Source organism: Bufo bufo, chromosome 8 (genome assembly GCF_905171765.1).
Source record: "Bufo bufo chromosome 8, aBufBuf1.1, whole genome shotgun sequence".
In the NCBI taxonomy this organism is placed as follows: Eukaryota; Metazoa; Chordata; class Amphibia; order Anura; family Bufonidae; genus Bufo; species Bufo bufo.
In genome coordinates, this window is record NC_053396.1 from 117525436 (window position 1) to 117539457 (window position 14022).

Genomic DNA, 14022 nt, shown 5'->3' on the forward strand with positions numbered 1-14022 from the left:
TGTGATGTTTATTAAAAATCCTTTTGAGTTTCTCAGACACCCCAGCAACATATGGATAACCATATTCTTGCTTCTGTCATGCTTTCTCGCTGAGAAACTCAAAAGGATTTTTAATAAACATCACATCCCTGTCTGCTTTAAACCCAGCAACACACTGAGGCAACAACTGGTTCACCCCAAAGACCCAACGCCTAAACACAAGATGGACAACATTGTGTACGCAGTCCAGTGCAATGAGGAATGCTCAGAACTGTATATCGGCCAAACAAGACAACAACTACATCAGCGTATGGCTCAGCATAGAAGAGCCAAAACCTCTGGTCAAGATTCAGCCGTGTACTTACATCTAAAAGAAACAGGTCACACCTTTGAAGACAGTCAAGTACGTGTTTTGGATAAGGAGGCCGATTGGTACAAACGAGGTGTGAAGGAGGCCATCTACGTAAAAATGGAGAAGCCAAGCTTGAATAGAGGCGGGGGGGTTAGACATCTATTGCCTGCCACATACCATGCTGTCTTGACACCTTTTTCTGGGAAGTATTTATCACCTACTGACTCCAATTAATGGAATCAACACCTTTGACCCAATGCTGGGTATAATGACCTCTGACCACATGCTGGGTATAATTACCAGATGTTGATTCAGTTACATATTTATTCCCAGAGAATTCTTGTACAGTCACTCAGAATTGAGAAAGCTCGTTGGAAGAATGAGTGAAACGTTTTCAAGAAATCTACAGTACGTCCAGTTGCCTTGATTTATTCTTTACAGATATACTAGGCAGTCCTATAGACAACAAATGCAGCAGTGGTCATGCATGTTCAACTTCGTTCACACAGGGGACTTGTTCCTTTGATCATCTGGAATACCAGTAATCTGGTGGAAAGGTTGATATATATGTTGTTAATGGGAAATCCCTTCAAGGTGGTGTCTGATTCTGTGGAGATATTATAAATTGTGCTTAGAACATGTGACATTATAGTATAATGTATTACTACACATCTTGATAAGCTGTTTTGGCTTAAATTTAACTTTGACTACTACACTAGTCAAACATTGGCCAACAGCACTGAACATACATGGATTCCTAAAGTACACATGTATGGCATATTGGTTAAATATGCCACAAATGTCTCATCAGTGGAAGTCCAACTGGTTCCTGGTGCAGAGAAAAATACCCATGCATGGTCTCTCGACAAGTTAAAGGTGCTTTTCCATAATAAAAAATGACTGTTATATGCAAAAATAATGCTACAAAATGCCTCTGGGAACCTGTTGAGAGAACATAGGTTTGGTGACCCCATTCTCAGAAGTTAAAGTCTATGCGATTTACAGTAAGAGCTGAGTTCTGCTGTACCTATCAGGCATTTATGGCATCCTGTGGATATGCCATAAATGTTTAAAAGGAACCTGTCACCAGTTTTATGGTGTCCTAACTAAGGGCAACATAAATAAGTGACTGGTCACTTTCTTTAATTGACCCAGTCAATCTGCCAACATCTTGTATTTAAAAGCTCCAGCTCATAATGATGAGTCCTGAATATTCATGAGCTCCTGACTCTCCCCACCTACCTGCTGCTGATTGACAGTTATTTTCCATATGAATCAGTAGCAGGTGGGCAGGGTAGTGGCTATAGCTCTGAATTAAAAAAACGCTGGACTCACTGACATCACGCTGGACTCAAATCAGTTCATTAGCATGCAGCATGTGGCATCTTTGTGTGTATATTATGAGGTAACCATCTGTCACACCAGTAAGTGAATACATCTAAGGCACTTTTTAGTAGTTAATGATTGTATATAATTAGTTAGATTATAATCAAATATCCACATGACAGGTTCCCTTTAAGGTGGGATTACCCATTTAATATGATTCTTAGACCACTAACAATAAAATATTTATAACCTATCCACCCTCTTAAAGAGGTTGTCGCATAACAACAACTTGTCCCCTATTCACAGGATATGGGATAAGTGTCTGATCAGTAGGGGTCTGATTTCTGGGTACCCTGCCTATCACTGGAACAGGGGCCTGCATTTTTCTGTTTGAATGGAGTGCATACATGGCATATGTGTCTGGTGCTCCATTCAACTGTATGGGGCTGCCAGAGATAGCTGAGTACAAGTACCCATTCTAGTGATCAGTGGGGGCCCCAGTGGTCAGACCCCCGCTTGATACTCAGCACCCCCACCAATCAGCTGTTCAGTGGTCAGCAGCACCGGCACAGGGTGAATGCTTGGCCTGCAACTCTATCAGGATGGGACATAGGAGCCCTGTTCTTAGGATCTATGGGGGTCCCAGCAATTGGACCACATGATCATTAAGTTACCCCTTATCCTGTGGAAACATCAATACTTTCAAACTTAGCACAACCAGTTTTAACCCTAACCCAAACAAAGTATTAGGTCTGCACAAATTTTCAACCTTTGGTGGTTCATAGCCAATGACAGAAAAAAAGGCATCTTAAAAATAGAGAGCAATTGAAACACAAAATACATTAGAAAATTGTAGTTCTTTCCATATACATTGATGACAGAGTGAAATGATAGCTATGATATATAGCTATGATGAAAACTACTAACTGGTGGGATAATTACCTGCAGAGCAGTCTGCTCCTGTCCAGTGGGGCTCACAGCTGCAGACTCCACTGTCCATTAGAAAGGTCCCATGGCCAGAACATTGCTCTTGACAAAGGGCCAGGGCATTTTCACAGTTTACACCGCCCCAGCCAGCAGTACAGTGGCATTCCCCTTGCACACAGACACCATGATCAGAACATGTTGGATCCAGACAGTTCTCTGCATCAGATGAAATACAAAATGTACTTTAACAGGTCAATTTATTATTGACATATTTTGGACAAAGTTACATGTAATATGAAATATACAGTTAAAAGATATGACACTTTGTAAGATAAATCTTATTTGTATAGTGCTTTGTTGTCTTGGTCTTTGAATGCAGTCAGTACTTTAAATGTGTATTCCCGTCATAACCACAAGATATATCATAGATGCAAAACCCACTATGTATAACAAACACAAATGTAATGTCCAGTCTTCAAATTCAGGATGACATAGGCCTTACAATCCCATGCAATGCTACTTCAGAGAAGACCTGCAGCTGTGAAAGATTGTTTATCATAAAACTAAATACCATTGAAAACAATGAAATCAAATGCAGAATCAGTTTCCAATTTTTATACAGAAATCCAGAAAGCTCTGATCTAGTCCTTAGAATGAATCCTCCTCTACTATTTTTACTAGGAATATTAATGCTCAATATTACATTGATGGCAGTGAATGTGGATCCATTGTGCCAACCAACCAGTTTTATTTTGGGTTAAATCTAAGGGCATTATCCTGGTAGTCCTCTGGTATTATTCACCCTTTAGCGCTTATACAGGGATCTGAACTTCATTTAAGGGGACTTAAAGACTGCTACCTCCTGGATTACTCCCGGTGTGGTTGACAGCTGATCCAGGAGGGTTAGAGACATTAGTGCGGAGCACCGATGGATAAGGCAAAACAACAGTTAGGGACAGGCTGAGGTCAGAGCTTCATGCAATTCCATAAAACAAGTTTCCAAGGCCAGGGCAGACAGCAAAGGGTCTATACGGTAATCAAGATAATCAAGCATACAGTCAGGTCCATAAATATTGGGACATCGGAACAATTGTAACATTTTTGGCTCTATACACCACCATAATGGATTTGAAATGAAACGAACAAGATGTGCTTTAACTGCAGACTGACAGCTTAAGGCTCCATTCACACATCCGCAATTCCATTCCGCATTTTGTGGAACGGAATTGCGGACCCATCCATTTCTATGGGGCCGCACGATGTGCGGCCCCGATCCGGAATTGCGGACCCGCGCTTCCGGGTCCGCAATTCTGATCCTGAAAAAAAATAGAACATGTCCTATTCTTGTCCGCAATAGCGGACAAGAATAGGCATATTCTCTTAGTGCCGGCAATGTGCGGTCCACAAAATGCGGAACGCACATTGCCGCTGTCCGTGTTTTGCGGATCCGTGGATCCGCAAAACACACACGGATGTGTGAATGGACCCTTAATTTGTGGTTATTTACATCCAAATCAGGTGAACGGTGTAGGAATTACAACAGTTTGCATATGTGCCTCCCACTTGTTAAGTTACCAAAAGTAATGGGGCAATTGGCTTCTCAGCTGTTCCATGGCCAGGTGTGTGTTATTCCCTCATTATCCCAATTACAATGAGCAGATAAAAGGTCCAGAGTTCATTTCAAGTGTGCTATTTGCATTTAGAATCTGTTGCTGTCAAATCTCAAGATGAGTTCCAAAGAGCTGTCACTATCAGTGAAGCAAGCCATCATTAGGCTGAAAAAACACAACAAACCCATCAGAGAGATAGCAAAAACATTAGGCGTGGCTAAAACAACTGTTTGGAACATTTATAAAAAGAAGGAACGCACCGGTGAACTCAGCAACACCAAAAGACCCGGAAGACCACGGAAAACAACTGTGGTGGATGACCGAAGAATTCTTTCCCTGGTGAAGAAAATACCCTTCACAACAGTTGGCCAGATCAAGAACACTCTCCAGGAGGTAGGTGCATGTGTGTCAAAGTCAACAATTAAGAGAAGACTTCACCAGAGTGAATACAGAGGGTTCACCACAAGATGTAAACCATTGGTGAGCCTCAAAAACAGGAAGCCCAGATTAGAGTTTGCCAAACAACATCTAAAAAAGCCTTCACAGTTCTGGAACAACATCCTATGGAGAGATGAGACCAAAATCAACTTGTACCAGAGTGATGGGAAGAGAAGAGTATGGAGAAGGAAAGGAACTGCTCATGATCCTAAGCATACCACCTCATCAGTGAAGCATGGTGGTGGTAGTGTCATGGCGTGGGCATGTATGGCTGCCAATGGAAATGGTTCTCTTGTATTTATTGGTGATGTGACTGCTGACAAAAGCAGCAGGATGAATTCTGAAGTGTTTCGGGCAATATTATCTGCTCATATTCAGCCAAATGCTTCAAAACTCATTGGACGGCGCTTCACAGTGCAGATGGACAATGACCCAAAGCATACTGCAAAAGCAACCAAAGAGTTTTTTAAGGGAAAGAAGTGTAATGTTATGCAATGGCCAAGTCAATCACCTGACCTGAATCCGATTGAGCATGCATTTCACTTGCTGAAGATAAAACTGAAGGGAAAATGCCCCAAGAACAAGCAGGAACTGAAGACAGTTGCAGTAGAGGCCTGGCAGAGCATCACCAGGGATGAAACCCAGCGTCTGGTGATGTCTATGCGTTCCAGACTTCAGGCTGTAATTGACTGCAAAGGATTTGCAACCAAGTATTAAAAAGTGAAAGTTAGATTTATGATTATTATTCTGTCCCATTACTTTTGGTTCCTTAACAATTGGGAGGCACATATGCAAACTGTTGTAATTCCTACACCGCTAACCTGATTTGGAAGCTGACGGTCTGCAGTTAAAGCACATCTTGTTTGTTTCATTTCAAATCCATTGTGGTGGTGTATAGAGCCAAAATTTTTAGAATTGTGTCGATGTCTCAATATTTATGGACCTGACTGTAGGTCAAGTCAGACTGCAGAAGATTAGAGTCAGGTAATGGTCAGAAGTTGGTACTTGGGCAGGCAAACAGAACAGCTCACCTTAGCAGGGAACTAGCAAGCTAAATAATGAATTGCCCAGGCACCACGTCCTAGGGAAAGGTGCTTTTAGTACCCACAGGTGTCCAGCCAATGTCTTGTGAAGATTGTTGTACCGATATGCTAGCTCTTTAAGAGCCTAGAAGCAAACGTGTGCTCTATAGGACAAAGGAAAAGTTTTAGCAGCTAGGCACAGGCTATGGCATCCAGTGGGGGACACAGAATTCCGATGGTGGGCTCCACTGTTGGGAGCTGTGCAGCAGCAGAGTGAATGATATGGCGCCGGTGCCCTTCCTAGATGGCGGGACGCCTGCGGGCACAGAGCACCGCCATTACAGCTACATTCCAGGAGCTAGACAATGTGCACAATATAAATCAGGTTTACATGAGAAAGTCACATTTAATGACATGACTAAAGATATATTTTAATTTTAGTTTATGTAAAAAAAAATCTATAGAATACATAACCTACCTTCTTCACAGATTTCTCCTTTATATCCCGGTACACAGATGCAGACTCCCATAATACAAGTCCCATGCCCTCCAGAGCAGGTTGGATCTATACATTGTTCTTCTGGAACATCACATTCTGCTCCTTTCCATCCATTCCTGCATACACAATGTCCCTTTTCATATTCACCATTGCCACTACAGAGTACTGGGCATGAATCTAGGGAAAGGGAAAGCAAGGAACACACACAGTTAGTAAGGTTAATATATATATATATATACAGTATATATATACATATATATATATATATATATATATATATATATATATATAAATATATATATTGTGGGGATTTGCTCTGGTAGTTAGGATTAGCGGGTGCAGCAAAGTACAATTCTTGGTTCAAAACATCAGTGTTTATTCACACGTGAAAGCAAAACAAAAACGCAAGTTGCTTGGTGATCGTTCACACACATGAAAAGTTCATATACAACTTTTCTCCTGGGTGTTACTTCACACCCTGTTGGAAGTTCTGCATTGTCAAGTCCACAGGCAGGCGTTCTTCTTTACTTGTACAAAGTTAGGGATTTTGTAGGATTATAGTCAGGTATATGATTAACAAATTATAACAAACAGGTGATAATGATCTCCATTTTCATATGTAGAGCAAAACACAGTAGTTAACTGAAACAGAAACAGCTGGATGCTTAGAACTTGCTAAGGAACAGCCAAGCTCTGATACAAAGGTGAGGTTGTGGAAGACAGTTTCATACCACTAGTTATACACTTTGGCTAGACTGAACACAGCACAAGATACAAGATCGTTATACTGCATCAGAAAGGTATCGCTTAGGCAAAGATTTCAAAGTAGACTGGGGTTTCCAGATGTGCTGTTCAAGCTCTTTTGAAAAAGCACAAAGAAATGGGCAACACTGAGGACCATAGTCATTGGACAAGAAAACTTGGTGCAACAGATGAAAGATACATCATGCTTACTTCCCTTTGATATCAGAAGATGTCCAACAGTGCCATCAGCTCAGAACTAGTACTAACCAGTGGGACCCAGGTACACTTATCTACTGTTCGGAGATGTCTAGTCCGAAGTAGTGATGAACAAATATTGGCCGGGATGGTTTGAGAACGCGATCGCGCAAATGTTCGAGAACTGCAAATTTGCGGCGGGCCCCATTCAATTTAATGGCTGAAAACCTTCAGCTCATATTTGCAGCCACCAAATACTTAGTAGAAATGTACAAATAGTCCCACAACATGGACAGTGACATACTAGTGCGGGATCAATGATAAAAAATTCCAACAAAAAATATGTATCTTAATCAGGGGACATTTTTATGCTTCTTAAAGGGAAATTCTCTGAAATGTGCCCTGTTGGAGCCTAGAAATTTTTTATTTTAGGCCACGGGTGTCCGGGCCTAAAAAATTTGGTATTCACCTGACATAAAAGAAATTCTGATTATGTGGCTTGAAGTATATTATGCGGTCAATGGATAAAATTTTTACTGTAGGCCACTGGACTACAGGCCCCAAACATTAGGCATTAACCGGACAGAAATGATCAAGTGATTATGTAGCCGGAGGTATATTACATGGTCAATGGATATCAACTTTACTGCAGGCCAGTACAAATACAGATCAAATACATATTTTTAAAAGAACTAAAAATATAAAATTGGATTAAAAACATGGCTAACGAAATCCTCCCCTCTTGAAAAAAAAACTAATGATAATAGTTGAAATTTGATAACACGTGGTCGTCACTGGTGTTGAATTCCTCCGAGGCCGAAACAATTACTCATTCACCGTACAGAAAAGAACAAGTAAGTATGTGGCTGGAGGTAGATTACATGGTCATTGGATATCAATTTTACAGCAGGCCAGTGTGCTACAGGCCACCAAAAATTATGCATTCAGTGTACATAAAATAACAAGTATGTGGCTGGAGGTAGATTACACGGTCATTGGATATTAATTTTACAGCAGGCCAGTGTACTACAGGCCCCAAAAATTATGCATTCAGCGTACATAAAAGAACAAGTAAGTATATGGCTGGAGGTCTATTAGACGGTCAATGGATATCAAATTTACTAAAGGCCAGTACAAATACAGGTCAAATACATGTTTAAAAGAACTAAAAATATAAAATTGGATTAAAAACATGGCTAACAAAATCCCTCTCTTGAAAAAAACCCTAATGATAATAGTTGAAACACATGGTCATCACAGGTGTTGAATTCCTCCGAGGCCCAAAACATTAGGCATTCAACGGACAGAAAAAGCCTTTTATGCCACTGTATTTACCTAAGACAGGGACCATTATTTGCTCTGGGTGGTGGCGGATATTTGTGGGCTGTCATGAGGAAATTCAATTAAACGTAGTCGTCACATGTGTTGAATTCCTCCGAGATCCATGCCTCATTCATTTTTAGAAATGTGAGGTAGTCCACACTGTCGTGAGCTAGGCGAGTGCGCTTATTGGTCACGATCCCCCCTGCTGCGCTGAACGTCCTTTCGGACAGGACACTCGACTATGGGCAAGCCAAGAGTTCTATGGCAAATTGTTCAAGCTCTGTCCACAGGTCAAGCCGGCACACCCAATAGTCCAGGGGTTTCTCGCTTCTCAGAGCGTTCACATCGGTCATTCAGCTGATGTAGTCGGACACCTGTCGGTCTAGGCATTCCCTGAGACAGGATCCGGCTGTTCTTGCATGCCCTATTGGATTGGTACCCGCAACTGTTTCTCTGTGAGTGGAAATTCCTCTGCCAGCGCCCGCAAAAGCAGAATGCAGCATTTCTCGAAGCAAGTCCTGGAAGTGCTGCTTTCTGACAGCCCTCTGTGATGCTGGTAACATATCCGCCATTTTGTACTTGTACCGGGGGTCTAAGTACATTGCCACCCAGTAATGGTCCTTGCACTTTATGCTTTTTATATGGGGTCCCTCTTCAAACACTTGACCATGAAGGCCTCTATTTGCACTAAACTTGAAGCAGTGGAGTGGCCTGGCCCTGCTCATCTTCCAGGATAATGTCATCCTCGGTCTCCTCCTCCCAGCCATGGACAACAGGGATCCCAGAAAATTTTAAAGCATGCTCTTCTTGCTCCTCCTCCACCCCGGCACCATCCTCCTCTGACTCATCTTCAGACTCCTGTTGACTTGTCTCAGATAGAGTAGCCCCCCTGGGAATTCTTCCAGCATTGCGACTTCCTCATCTTCCTGCTCCTGCTCCTCGACGGATTGATCAATGACACGAAGCAATGCACGCTCCAGAAAGAAGGTATAAGGTACGATGTCACTGATGGCGCCCTGGCTGCGACTGACCAGTTTGTTGATCTCATCAAATGGCTGCAGAAGTCTGCATGCGTCGCACATGAGCAGCCACTGGCGCGGTGAAAAACAAACAAGCTCCCCAGAACCTATCCTTCCGCAGAGTTCCTACAGGTAGTCGTTAACTGCACGTTTCTGCTGGAGCAGCTTATCAAGCATATACAAGGTGGTGTCACGACCATGGTTATGGTCGTGACTCCTGATCCGCATGCAGTTGCCTGCGGTTTGGTTTTTGTCAATCACATGGTGAGGGCGGCTGGATTGTTGCCTCACGTGGTTGCCGCTGGCAACATGTTTGTGCTTGGCAGCTTGCTGCAATTTGCATGCGGCTGCACCTGGCAACCTATCTTTGTTAGGTGTGTCTTTTGTATGTCTGGTGTGCACAGGGTTTTAGTTATGTGTGCATTTTCTCCTTTAAGTGGCTGTCTTCCCTTCCCTGGTGTGAAAAGGGTTAATTCCCTTCTGTGTGTGTGAACACTGGGTGTGTCTGTGTGGGTGTGGCCACTTTGGGCTATATAGCCTCAGTTGAGACCTGATGTCTGAGGGGTACTCCAGCCTTGTTTGTAAGCTGGAGGCACCCTCCTGGTCCCTTATACCATCTGCCAGTGAGGGCCACCCTTGTGGTCATAAATGTTGTTATGTGATGTTAAGTTTATGTTTATGTGGTGTCTGTTATTATTGCAGCTATGCTTCTGGCTTCCTGTGTGTTTATGTGTGCTGTGTCCTTTTATGTCTGTGTGTGGACTTCTGCACTTGTGTCCAGGGATCCAGTCAGTGTGTCTGTGGCAGGTAGGGGTGGAAGTCTTTCACTCTCCTGCCATATCCATAGTCTGTTTATGTTTATATCCCCTTGCAGCTCGGCCAGTTTAGACTCCTGTTTCTCCGCATCCAGGAGGAACAGGTGGTCTACCCAGCTCCTAGTTCAGGGATCGGCGGAGGGTGAGTAGGGATCCGAGGTTCCTGAGCATGAGCCCTCCTACCTTCAAGATCGGCTCATGCAGCTAGGAGTCAGGGTCAGATTAGGGATGCGTTAGGAGGTGACCTGCTCCCTATTTCTGTTGTCGTTGTCCTGGCCGAGCAGCGACTAACATCTCGTGGCATCGCACGGCTGAGGGTTTTCCCCATCCTCAGCCGTGAAAGGTGGGGTTCCAGCTCGTCGAGCAGTCACAAATCAGATGTCTGACGGGCAGGTGGTGTAGCCGCTGAACGTCAGCAAGGCGAGCGATGGCCGTGTAAGATCTTCTAAAATGGCCAGAAATTTTCCTGGCCTGCCACAAGACGTCCTGGTCCAGGGGTATTTGGCAATGAATCGCTGCACAACTAAGTTCAGGACATGTGCCATGCATGGCACGTGTGTCATTTTGCCCTCTTTCAGCACGTTCAGCAGATTGGCACTGTTGTCGCACACCACTTTACCAACTGTCAAATTGAGCGGGGTTAGCCACTGATCGGCCTGTGACCGCAAAGCTGAAAGGAGTGCAGGACCAGTGTGGCTCTTAGCTTCCAGGCACAACAACCGCAGCACAGCATGGCAACGTCTCACCTGGCATGTTAAATAGGTTCTGGGGAGCTTGGGGGGCACAGCGGAAGAGGCGGTAGCAGTGGAAAAGGAGGAGTCAGCCAACGAGAGGATGGAGGGTGGAGTAGGAGGAGCAGAAGAAGAGGCAGGCCTGCATGCAATCCGTGGTGAAAATACCAAATCCACACAGGTGCCACGGGTTGCATGCTTGACGGCCGACAGAAGGTTCACCCAGTGGGCAGTAAAAGTTATGTACCTTCTCTGCCCGTGTTTGCTAGAACACGTGTCTGTGGTCAGATGTATCTTGGAATTGACACTGTGTGCCAGAGATACATTGACTTGCCACTGAACATGGCCATATAGCTCTGGGATGCCCTTCTGGGAAAAATATTTCTTTCCGGGGACCTTCCATTGCGGTGTGCCAATGGCCGCAAATTTTCTAAAGGCCTTCGAGTCCACCAGTTTATATGGCAGTAGTTGGCAGTCTAGCAGTTCCGACAAGCCAGCGGTCAGCAGTTGGGCAAGAAGGTTATACGGCGTCATCATCTTTTTCACTCGAACATTTGGGCCATGGAAGCCTGCCTTTTGCCAGTGGAGGACAATTAGAAGGAGAGAGGAGACGGAGAAGAGGCAGGACATGGAGCGCCGGGAGTGTGGCTTTGTGGGTTCTGACGGTGTTGCTCCCACTGGGTGATGGGAGGCCAGGTGCCTTCTTAAGGTGGTCATCCCTAGGTGAGTGTTAAGCTTACCACAACTTATGCGTTGACAGCACAGGATGCAGATGGCAAGACTATTGTTGGCAGTGGACACGTTAAAAAAAGCCCAAACTGCGGAGCCATGTGATGGCGTCCTGGGAGCGCCAGAAGTGACCATGCATGGTGGATGGCTCGTTCCAGATACATTAGCAGTCTGCTTTTTGCCTCCTGTGCACTGTAAGTTCTGCCTGCTTCTCCTCCCTATCTGCTTCTCTGTCTCTCCCTCTGAACTCCCCTCCTCTTTCTCTCTTGTGGGCACCCACGTGACGTCCATCGACACGTCATCATCGTCACCTTCACCATCACTGACATTAGAGATCTCGGAGAAGGCAGCAACAGCATGGATCACCCTCCTTAGGCTTATCTGGCTACTGTCGTCAGACTGCTGGGTGGCGACCATTGATAACTCCTCTTCCTGATCCGATGCCAAGAATTTGAAAATTGATTTGAAAATAATTCCTCTGACTCGAGCGGAGGGGATATGGTGGTGGTGGTGTCTTTGGGGGTGCACACAGCAGAGAGTGAAGAGGGTGCAGATAGAGAGGATGAGGAGGGTGCAGAAGCGGAAGGCTGAGTGAGCTACTCAACCAAGTCTGGTGCGTCCTTTGACGTAATCGCATGCACCTTCTGCAACTTCCCACTTAGGCTCCCGGCCTAGTGCACCTGCCCTCGACCCCTACCACCCCTGCAGAATGGCCTGCCTCTTCCTCTGCCTGTCATTTTCAAAATGACCCTGTGACAAAAGTCCCTATAGAAGAGCAGTATTTGTGGAAGAAGGTATATCACACACCTGCCTCAATAACTTTTTTTTTGGGGGGGGGGGGGCAACTGGTATATCCCACTAGTAGAAATTATTTGTTCCAATAGCGTTTGTCACTCTGTGTAGCTGCGGTAACGCAGCAAAACCGCAAACAAATGCTGCACTACCTAAATGCACTATATAGAAAGTATATTATTGGTATATCACACCCCTGCTTCAATCAGTTTTTTTGGGGGCAACTGGTATATCACACAAGTAGAAATTATTTGTTCCAATAGTGTTTGTCACTCTGTGCAGCTGAGGTAATGCAGTAAAACAGCAAACAAATGCTGCACTACCCAAATGCACTATGTAGAAAGTATATAACTGGTATATCACACCCCTGCTTTAATAAATTTTTTGGGGAAGCAACTGGTATATCACACCAGTAGAAATTATTTGTTCCAATAGCGTTTGTCACTCTGTGTAGCTGCGGTAACGCAGCAAAACCGCAAACAAATGCTGCACTACCCAAATGCACTATATAGAAAGTATATTATTGGTATATCACACCCCTGCTTCAATCAGTTTTTTTGGGGGGCAACTGGTATATCACTCCAGTAGAAATTATTTGTTCCAAGAGCGTTTGGCACTCTGTGTAGCTGCGGTAACACAGCAAAACTGCAAACAAATGCTGCAATATCCAAATGCACTATATAGAAAGTATATTATTGGTATATCACACCCCTGCTTCAATCACTTTTTTGGGGGCTAACTGGTATATCACACCAGTAGAAATTATTTGTTCCAATGGCGTTTGGCACTCTGTGTAGCTGCAGTATCGCAGCAGAACCGCACACAACTGCTGCACAAAGGAAATGCACTATAATATACTTTCTATGTTAGAAAGTATATTATAAGTATATTACATATTGTGGCCCTATTAGCTAGTGTTTGGTGTCCCTAACAGTCTGTCCCTGCTCCAAACAGCAACCTCTCTCTACACTGGCAAAAGACTGAATGTAAAATCGTGGCCAGATCGGGTTTATTTATAAGGTAGGGGGTATGTCCATGTGCTGAAATGTCTCAATTGGCTGTCCTGTACCACCTGATGGTTGTGTCATTGGTACAATTTCTTCACAATGTAAAATAATATGGCACCGGCGGACATCGCCATATGTTCGCCAGTTCGGCAAACAGCGAACGAGCAAAGTTCGCCGTGAAACGACAGCCCGACAAACCGCAAGGCCAGAAGTGGTCTTGATGGAAAAATTGTGGCCAAAAGCTAAACCTTCATTGTTGAAACAAGGTCAAGGGACTCAACTAAGCATGAAAACATGGTAACTGAGGTACAGAAAAATGGGAGCAGGTGCTCTGGACTGATGAGTCAAAATTTGAAATATTTGGCTGTAACATAAGGAAGTTTGTTTTTCAAAGGGCTAGAGAGTGGTACAATAATGAGTGTCTGCAGGCAGGTACCATACATATACCATCAGTTAGGCATCGATTAGCTATGAATTTGTTCTGCAGCAGAAGAACAACTACAAATACACAATC

General features: G+C 44.1%; 1 protein-coding gene across 1 annotated transcript in view; it reads right to left on the bottom strand.

The window, feature by feature from the left end:
* The window catches only part of TENM1 (teneurin transmembrane protein 1), an 840365-nt gene that overhangs the window by 309358 nt on the left and 516985 nt on the right, over positions 1-14022 (bottom strand). The window contains 2 exon segments of the mRNA XM_040405386.1: positions 2600-2800; positions 6133-6330. Of these exon segments, the coding sequence (XP_040261320.1) occupies positions 2600-2800; positions 6133-6330 (399 nt within the window).